The sequence below is a fragment of the Rhincodon typus genome, chromosome 34 (assembly GCF_021869965.1).
Source record: "Rhincodon typus isolate 14 chromosome 34, sRhiTyp1.1, whole genome shotgun sequence".
NCBI lineage: Eukaryota > Metazoa > Chordata > Chondrichthyes > Orectolobiformes > Rhincodontidae > Rhincodon > Rhincodon typus.
Genome location: NC_063365.1, coordinates 5,233,660 through 5,244,356, shown reverse-complemented (window position 1 = coordinate 5,244,356; position 10,697 = coordinate 5,233,660). Strand labels below are relative to the sequence as shown.

The window sequence follows — 10,697 nt, the reverse complement described above, 5'->3', positions numbered from 1 at the left end:
CAGTATATAAGTCACACGGTCAAAGATGTTGCACTGCCCATTTCAATAAACTAGGCAGTCACCTGTGACTGGCAAAATGAACAAATTGTCTTTGCCAGGAGATGTAATGTGTTGTTTATTCTCGAAAATCATTCCCATTTTCTTTAAATCCTTTGCTTCCCTGAAGACTCACAGTTTGACCTACAGTCAGCCTCAACAGTGTTGTGCAAGCATTCCCCCAAGCTATACAGCACCTACCATTTTAACTTTTATCGTTGAAACACTAACAGTCCTCTAAAACTGCAATCTTTCTCAAACACAAGGAAGCTCACAGTGTATTAATTCCCTAAAATCTCTTTGAGAGGAAGTCAGAGATACAAAATTTGACTCTTTGTACAGAAACAGGACTTTTAGCATTTTATTGGCAGAGATACCTTCATACATGGAGTAGTACTGTGCTGCTTAGAGCACTACAATACAACAGAGGAGGGATGTAAGGCTAAGGACACTCAACAAGCACTTTGTTTAACTTGTTTTGAAGATTTGATGTTCTCATACTACTTTTTTATAGCAACTATTACAGTAATATGTTCTTTTGCTTTATTTAGTAATTCTATCTTCAAGTGTCTTATTACACGTGGGCAGTTTAACCTTTAATATTAAGGATCTGTGCAGACAGACCATGATGCCATTTGCGCAATTTGGCAAAGCGTGGACCTTTTACTTCATGTTCAAACTTTTCCCTGTGGCATAGAGAAAGAGAGAAAAAGAGAGGAGGAGAAGAGTAAGGCATTAGGGAAAACGGCCTCCACTCTTCTGACCTTACAACTGTATAGCAAGCAAAACTAATGCATTACACAAATGACAAGATTTAAAAAATGTCCCCAACTGATCCAATGTTGCAACAAAGACAAAGATGTTTTGCACATCGGTTTTTGAACCATTAAGACCGTTTAAATGGTACCCTTTACATGGAAAGAAGTTGATCATTTTTATGTAGAATCAGAAACTATGTAAGCAACCCCCACGAATTAGTGTAGATTTGGCAGGATACATTTATGGATTTGGGGAAGTGGGGACAGGGTAGTAATGGTGGCAGCACCAGTTTGGGGGTTTTCGTTGGAAACACAGATCTTTTGGAAAGCACCATGATACAATGGTAATGCCTCACTGCAGTCACCAAACCATAACTACCTCATTAAACAGTGTGTACTTAGAGAATGATATTCTTTCATTGTTGGCACAAACACATACCTACAGAACCCTGAATGTTTGTCATAAGTGGAACCCGATGTAGGATTCTTCATCCAATTTCAATATTTTCATTTAAAGTTTTAAGTTAATTGTTTGTTATCTCAATAACCCCAACTTTCTATAATTGACTAACGTTGAATTTATTGCTAAGTGTATAAATGCATTTTAACAGTAATATGCCTGAAGTATGTGCTAAGTGGGCCAATGACTGCTGCTTTTGCCAGAAGCCTACCTTGATCTTTTCATCGCATCCTCATCTGGATCTTGCACTAGAAAACAAAAGATCTAAATGAATTACCATTCCTAGTGAAACATGCTCACATACCTATTTACATATTCGCAGGGCTCCAGGTTAAATGCTAATCCTAATAATCTGTTTGCAGAGGATGTTTCATGAGAAGATGAAAGTTGCCCTATTCTAAATATATTTGGGTTCAGTCTTTACGAAACTTAACCTCAGAAATGGGTCTAATCTGATGTTGAATCTCAACACATGCCAAGTATTGGCAGTAAAATCTGCCCAAAGACCAGCTAATGTTCAATTTGATCAATGTTATTACAGCTTGACAGCAACACCATTCAATAATTAAAGGATGAAAAATTAAAATAAATTCTGCATCTCTGTGAGCTAGACTTGAATGCAAGAAAATAAAGGGAAATGGCCCCACCCAGTTTCATCAGAGAGGAACAAATATTCTACTCTCTTCCTGGGTTGTGTTGAAGACAGGATCTGACAGTTTACCACATTGCACCATCCAGCTCCATTAAAAACAGGATTTCTATGAGGATATCACAGTCCTGCTTAAAAAGGAAAGAGGAGACCAACAAAAAGGAGAACTTCATACTGAAAAGGTCATATCCTACAGTCCCTTAGATCAGATGTGCACAGGGTGGATTTACTCTTGCACTTCTACAGAAGTTCTCCATTCCTATTTTTGGTAAAATAAATTTATTTTGAGTGGTTTACACTACATGCATCAAATTTTTTAATCTTCAAAATGGGAGATGGATCATTTAAACAGAAGTGTGTACTAGATATTAGACGGTGATTCTATTGAGTTGGAGACCTGGGTATGACGAGGGGAGAGAGATACATTGAGAAAGGGAAGAATATTTATTAAATAGTCACTTTATAAATTAACTAACACTTTATTTTTAAATTCTGACCTATTTCAGAAATTTTTTAAACATGTTATTTTTGAATGAAGAAAAATTAAAATTCCAGAGTTTTGGCATTAAATGTGTAGTAAGAGCAGACGTGTTATTTTCTTTCACTGGTATCATTCCTTGATTGTTAATTTCTTAAAACCCCTCAGAATTCCCACTCACCTGGGCACTCTGCTCAATGATAATCTGCATCACAGTCCATCCCAGCAAGGTTGGTACATCTGCTGGAATTTAGCTGTTAATTGGGGTGCCTGTTGGAGCTATGCTGGGTCTCTAACTGGCAATGACATCATGCACATATTGCTTAAATGTTCATGGGAGGATGGAAAAGGCAGAAATTATTTTGTACCAGCCAGTGGGTCAGTTTTGTTCATTCTTGAGGTACTGGGGAGCGCATGATGATGAGCAGGGTCAGACTGCCAGTAGGCCAGGGCTAAGTATTTACTCCTACGTTTTCAGCAGTGCTATAGTATAATTGTACAAGTAGCATAGAGGAGCACCAGATTCCTGGCTAAATACAGTGAGCATGCATGCCCATACATTTGCAAATCCATTTTGCTCCGGTGATAGCAGATTATATAAAAACAACACAATGACATCATTACAGTGGCCAAAACTGTCCTAATTATGATGCTTAATTTCTTCTATTCTTTCACATGGCTTGGGTATTGCTAGCATTTTCTGCCCATCTCTAATTGCAAGGTGCTGTAAGCCACCTCTTGAATCACTAAAGTCTATGCGGTGTAGTTACACCTATAGTGCCATTAGGGAGGGAGTTCCAGAATTCTGACCCAGCGACACTGAAAAAATGTGATATTGTTTCAAGTCAGGATGGGTATGGCTTAGAGGGAACTTGACAGTGGTGTGTTCCCAGGCATCTATTGCCCTTGACCTTATATCTGGCAGAGGTCACAAGTTTAGAAGGTGTTGTTAAAGGAAAGCTATATTCTGCTTGATGCCTTCCAATATGGTCCCATTTTCACCTTCCATGAGACAATTGGTATGCACCCTAGAAAGTGTTACAGAAAATTTTACTAGTTTAAAATAATAATTTTATTTATCCAAGAAGTAAACATTTTCATAGATCTTAGGAGAAGAAGAAGACATCTTACTCCATAGACATGGTAAAGTAATTGCTTCCATTGAGAAATCGCAAGCAAAGTGCACAGTAAAGCTTCCTCCACACTGCCCCATCAAGCATCCTGTGTTGGTACAGCATGAGTTTGATTAAAATGGAAGGCCCTCTCAGCACTGGTAAGTCAAGCATTTGTGGATCTGGCACAGAGTAAAGTTTCCTCTCCTCTGTCCTATCAAGCATGTCAGGGTCAGATGCAGTAAAAGTCAGTTACAGAGTAAAGCTCCCTCCACTCTGCCTAAGTAACCTCATAGAAGCACCTTTTACTGCACTATTCCCTATAGTGAGACTGATCATTTGGTGTGAACCACAAGCCACTTCACTTTGTGGACCTGTACCCGGTGAGAACCAGGATAATTCTAGGTCAGCTCACTTCATTTAGGACCAGCAGAAAGAAAGAAGGCTTTTATCTCACCAGTTTGTACTGGATGTAACCTCAAGTTTCATTAGTAATGTGGTCTCTGTGTGCACCACTCACTTCTCCTCACTTCAATTAACAGAATGAAAGCTCCTCTATACTTACAGTATTGTGTTCCAGTCATCTGAGCAAGGATACGGAAAGATTTGGACTGCAAATTGGCAGCCCGGCGAGTCCATTCATCCAGCTCCTGCTGGTGAGTCTGCTGGGGCTTGTTAGAGTTACGAACAACAGCCTGGTAGACTGGAGAGGTACTGTCGACTAGAGCATCTTTAACATGTAGGTTACTGCAATAACAGAGAGAGTTTCATTTTACAATGACACATCCTAACCCCTAACATTTCTCCAGCACTGGCAAACCCAGCATCTGCCACAGTATTCATCTGTGGTCGTGTTTATTCAGTTGGAGAAAGACATTTGCTAGCTCTTCTTTAGGTCCATAAATACCCTTTGGTCAACAACAAAAGTTTTTGAAAAAACCATTTTCAGAGGTACAAAATGTTTCCTCATTGTCCATTTTCTAAGTGCAGCTTACAAAAGGTTTGGGTAAGCCCTCTCCAAAGCCTGTGCAGGTGAAATTTCAAAGCAGGCTCCTGGAAAGAACACAATGTCATGCTGTAGTTAGTACCCTCCATGTTGAATAGGAAACCTTTTTCATGGCCGCCGGGATGCCCAGGGAAAAAGTGAAGTTGCATCCACTCTTTCAGTGACAGCGTATGTTACAGTTCTCAAACATATGCTACCATTGATCAGCTTTGCAAAAAAAATGTAATGTTTGAAAAGAACCAGCATACAAAATTTAAGTAAAAGAATATAATTCTGAATTATTGAAATTCACCAACCCTTTCCATCAGCAAGCATGAATTAATGTCTAAGTTTCAGTTGTGTCCAGTTATATTAGATCTGGAATGGTGGAATTACCGAATTGGGTTAACAATGGTATTAAACAAATCAAATAGGACCTAAAGTAAAATCAGCTCTGATTTAAGACAGACCTCATGTATACTCCCTCCCCTTGCCCAAGACAAAATAACACTGATCAGTGTGCCCATTAATACAGGCCAGAAGCCACTGGTCAATTATGCAGCAGCTGCCATTTTTTCCGGGTGGCAGTAAGGGTGACCTTAAATAAGGAAATAAGTCTTCAGGCCAAAATGTAGGCCACCCTTCCTTCCCCCAAAATGTTTAATGCTAATTAGTCTTAAATATGATCTGATTCCATGAGAGAAATTCGAATTCATCAGTCAAAAACATTTCCCTCACCCTCCAAAAAAAAGGAGACATTCAATTTTCTTTGTTATTGTCTACCGTTTGTATTTCCACAAGTTTAAACTCTTACATCAGTGCTGGTTTTGTTCAATTACCTAAAATGACTATGGTGAACACCCTCACTTCACAAGCTGGTGCACAGACTCAAGTCCCAGTGACAGGCAAATGTTAAATCGGTATAAGCCTGGTGGTCAGGTGGCAGGGTGAGTGGACCCACTGGAATTGAGCAGGATGGAAGGGAAAACAAAATAATTTGTCTCTAAACAGTGTTTTCAGGTGGGTTTAATACAGAGTGGGTAGTTGTGGAGCAGTGAGTTGGCTTTCTTACCCAGCTGTCCAAGGTGAGAGAGGATTGGAAAGCAAGACGGAAGAAAGAAAAAAAAAATGTAGGAATGGTGGATAATGCAAGGTTCTGAAGTGTGAGCCAACTTTTTATGAAAACAATTTTGAAGTCAGTTAGTTAAGTACTCACCTCTATATCAATGTGGGTCACCTTTCTTCTGTTCCAGACTGGGACTCATCAGCTGGTTATAGTTGGCTTGAAAGACAAGTCTTAGCTAAATGTCCACATTCATCTAGGTTGCTTTTGGCTACTCACAGATAACATATCCTCACCCTATCTCTTCCTGCAGAAGCCAATGAGTAGGGACAAGAGCATGGCATGCAATTAACCAACCAAGTCCAGAGTCCAGAAACTGTACATTTAGATCAACCATTGCAAGCAGATTTGTAATGCTTTTCATTTTCTGAAATGGGGTGGGGTTTCCATAAGATGTAGGGGCAGGAATAGGCCATTTAAGGTCTTGAGCCTGCTCCACCATTCAATAAAATCATGACTTAGTTTCCACCTACTTTCCCGCACTATCCTTCATTTCCTCAGTGTGCAAAGACATTAGAAGTGGAATGAGTGTATCATGATCCCCACCTCCTTTTAGAGTTGCTCCATCCCAATAATGGAGTTATTTCAACCATAATTTAGACCTTGATCATATGGATGAGAATAAAGCAACTAAACTGAATCAAGTCCAGATATCTTAAAACAGGGAAGGCAATTATTCTGTGCGATGAACGTCCAGGCACATTTGACCTATCTAAATCACATATAAAGTTTATAGTAAAGGAGCAACTCTTTAAAAATGTGGTATAGGTTGAAATTAAAAAATGAGCTGCAAAGATGATTGGACTGACAGGCAGTAAACAGCACTATGAAATATTACAAGTAGTTGCCAACCTTGGATCTTTAGGTCAAGGGACATTAATAATTTTCCCAAAAGCTGGGATGTTGAAGTTAAGTATGGAATACTGAAAATTAAATCCAGTTTGTACATATCAGTTAAAGAATTCAGAATCAGGACAAAAATATCAGATGAACTTCCATTCTATGTTATATGTATAATAGCAAACAAAATTGCATTCCATCATCATCAACATCCATCGGGTGTTGGGACAACTACCAGTCAATGCGACCTTAATTTCTACATCGAACTGAACATTCCCTAGCAGCCAACAGTCAACAAATGGCCAGAAAACAAAATTACTGTCGACGTTGACAGGAAAGGAATGTCTGTACCTCAGATAGATTCTCAGTAGAGTTTTATAGACAGCATATAGAATACGTGACCCAAACAAAAACAGGCTAAAAATTTTAATTCTTCATAGGCATGTCTCAAACATCTTGGATTTGCTTTAATACTCGCACACAGTCCTCATTCAGAAGGTAAACCACAGATAAACAGCACTATGCTCAACTGACCAGTACCTTAAAAATGTATTGTCTGACTATTTAACCAGCAGGTTTTGTATTCTGAAGTTACTCTTCGTTATCACCTGCTTTCTTTAATCATTTTTTGCCTGAAGTCTCATTTCCCTGCTACAGTCATATTTAGTAAAGAATGCTATCAGCAATGCCCGGCTGTTACCTCTTAATATCAACAGAAGTTTCATCATCAATTCATTGGTATAAACATTGTATGTAATTTTCTCAGGAAGGTCAGTGGCCCCAAAGCAAAACAATGCTAATGTATGAAGATTTCATCATAAAATCATTTAGCCCATTACTTGACAATGTCACAGTGAAGCCCTGTTGCTATTCCTGTCACTGGGGGCATCATCATAAGAGTCAGTACAGTCAATACATAGGAATGGATCATATAGACAATTTTGCAGTTGGTGTTACTTTAATTACTGTACACATTTCGCAGAAATGCTTTCATTCAGCAAATGTCAGTAGAACTACTAAACAATGTTAGAAAATCTCACACTTTTCAAAATAAGTATGGAACAGACAAATTTGATTTATGGTTGGCTAGGACAGCTGAAACTAATTTTTTTGGTCTCCAGCCATCTTTCACATCTCCAAAATAGCCTAACCACATCATTCCACTATCTCTGTGGATGACATGATAGATTCCCCTTGGTATTTTGTTATGTTTTAAACAATTGTAGCCTTTTTGACAACACAACCTTTTATGCATATGTCAGACTAAAACACAGCTCTCTGCCAATCGATAACTTACATTTCTTTTAAGATTAATATACTATGAAGTTTGTACCTCCTCAGATACAAACTCATATGATTAAACAACCTTTATCAATGGTTGCACAAAACATTCCAACAGTCTCCAACCTTCTACTCAAGACATTCTTGAGTGCATTCCTGATTATAGTCCACTCCAAAACGTTAAAGCAGTTATACTGTATACAAAAGTTAATTTTGTCACTGGGTGGTTTTGAACCATGACACCAAACACTGATAGTGGTAGTTAGCTCAGGTTAGCAAATATCAAAATCAAATGAATTTCTGGCTTATACAGTGAAAGAATCTATAGATTAGGGACAACCTATGGATTGATTTGGTAGTTTTAATATATGAGTTATAGTATATATTACACACTCAGTTCAACATTCCATGCAACATTTTGGGAATTGTAAGGGCAGACATCAGCATTTTAGGTTTACACTGATTTATACCAAATTAAAACAAGTGCAAAAACACTGCAGGAAGAATTCCTCATACACCTTAAGTTTTCTGGATAATATTTGAACTCACTTGTGTGTGCTGAAGGTATGCATTAGGAATGCAGGATACCTCAGGAACATGAAAACAACGTTTGGTCCCAAAAAGCCACCAAATTGTTGAGAACACCAAATGTTGACACCTCTGTGGCTCATTTATACCTGGTATCTTATTCCTTTAGTCTATTATTATGTATAAAACAGATTGGTCGAACATCTCTGTCTTCTTTTAATATTTTAATATTTAAAGTTTGACTTCCTCATCTGTGGTATCAATGGTGACCGTGATCAACTTTGGTGATATCCTTTCATATCTCACTTCTGTTAAGGTACAATCCAGTTTCCCTAACCTTGTCTTTAGTTTAAATTCTCAAAAAAACTGTCAACTTTTTTGCCTTGCACTGCACTCTCTCTTAGGACATAACACCTTTCCTACACAATTAAGAACCCTGACATCAACCAATGATTCTGTTCCTGTTTGGTTGATCTATACCCACCTTCCCATAACTACTGGTTTCTTTATTCTACTATTCTATAAATGAAATCCAATATGCTGTTTGCCAGGTTAATGGTAGCTGCCAGCTGGGCTGATTATGTTTGCAACAGTTACCATAAATTCACTTTTCTAATTAATATGCTGCTTTGCCATTTCATTAAGCCCATAGTCTTAAGTTTGGACTGGTTACTTTGTATTTATCTACTTTAAACTCTGCTGGTCAAGGTATATATTTTTTGAATCGCAAAGGATAAACAATGCCCATAAATAAAAAGGTCAATTTCTGAAACAGTATCCAGATGAACAATGGTTCATTAGGTGAAACAAATAACTGATGATACCCATCATTTTAGGAGGCTTTCATAAGTACATTATAGAAGTCAATTGCAGGCATTGCCTTCATACCATCAGATAACTAACCAGAGGTCAGCTTTACATTGCAGATTGTCAAATAGGCACAGATATATTATATGCAAACACTTCCACCTCTCATCACCATGCCCTAATACAAACATCAAACTGACATTAATAAAGCTGTCTGAAAAACACTGTGGTCCTGTCCCATTTCAGCCAAATCCTGTGAATTTGGACTAGCACATCATGTATTTCTCTTTAAGTCCATTAGGTCTACATTCACCTTACAGAACATTAAATGGCTTATTCTATTGGTTTATTTAAACACTTTGTGAGGCCTCTCTCTACATTGCAAGCTTCCAAGTTAGAAGCAGGTGGACTAGGGTAACACGAGACCATGAAAAGTAGGCCTTCACACCACATCCCATGAAACTGGGCTTCTTTGTACCCATTCAATTGCAACTACTGTGACTAGCATCAAACAACTGGCAGCACAAATTCCCCTTCCAAAAATATTAATGCTGTCAAGAGTCTAACAATTGAAAAGATGACAAATGGTCACCTTTCAGATTATTTGTTATTGATGGGGGTGGGAACAGTAAAGTGCTTTTAGAAAATATTCAGATTTTTTTTCCCTAAAAGTAGAAATCTAAAATGAAGATGTCATGACACAATTTCAATGCAAAACAAAAAACAGAAATTCCCACCTCCCCGATCTATGATTGAAATGGTGTCTCTGGCCCATGTGAGTTTAGTACAGATTGTGTTAAGAAACAATAGTATGGTTAGGAAAGATGGACCTACTTACGCAAATGGAGGTTCAGGACCACTGAGGGTCATATGATCAAACACCACCAGGGCATTGATCATTGGTGTCCATGATTATTAGGAGGTAGGTTGGTTTGATTGACAAGTAACAAAAAGTGACAATGACAATTGTGTGTTAGAAATGGGAATGGTGGAGGGGGTGAGAGAGTGGGGTAGGTGGGGTTGGAGGTGGTTGGTTGGGGTTGGAGAAAGAGAAGCAACATACAATTAGAATAAAATACTGGTCTACCAAACAAAACATGAAAATATCGCAACACAAATCCCTGATCTACAGAGGATTTTCAACATTGTCAACAATTCAGGAGACCTCAGTGAGCTATCCATAGGGGAGAGCATATAATTACAAGGAGAACTTACACTACATAACCTGTTACCACAGTGAAGGTACAATCAGATAAGGCCAGTTTCAGATATCATCAGTGTGGAAAACTCTAAAAGATGTTACACTATAAAGGTAACATGAGACCATTTGCAAAACGTGAGTCTTAATATAAAAAATCTTTTATATCATGAATCTGAGTTCAATGCTTTTTCCCCTTTTGCTTGTTAAATGATGGATCCGGTTTAGTACCCAACGTTGAGCACTTCCAAATCAATATACATTGTTAGATTGATGGTACAGATCTCTTTGTACAATGTCCCAATTTCAACCATTTTCTACCACCATTGTCACTCTTCCAACTTGAACAGGGGCCAATTCAGTGGACTGTAAGTAGCATTATCAATTTAATACCCAATAAAAATATGGGCTGCTCTGAATGCTTGATTCCCAGGAACTGAGG

General features: G+C 38.2%; 1 protein-coding gene across 1 annotated transcript in view; it reads right to left on the bottom strand.

Moving 5' to 3' along the window:
- Positions 1-625: 625 nt before the first annotated feature.
- Positions 626-10,697, bottom strand: part of LOC109912136 (LIM domain-binding protein 3-like) — a 102,460-nt gene continuing 92,388 nt past the window's right edge. The window contains exons 6-8 of the mRNA XM_048616437.1: positions 4,059-4,240; positions 1,466-1,502; positions 626-722 (exon numbers count right to left, since the gene is read on the bottom strand). Of these exons, the coding sequence (XP_048472394.1) occupies positions 626-722; positions 1,466-1,502; positions 4,059-4,240 (316 nt within the window). The remainder of the gene's footprint in view (positions 723-1,465; positions 1,503-4,058; positions 4,241-10,697) is intronic.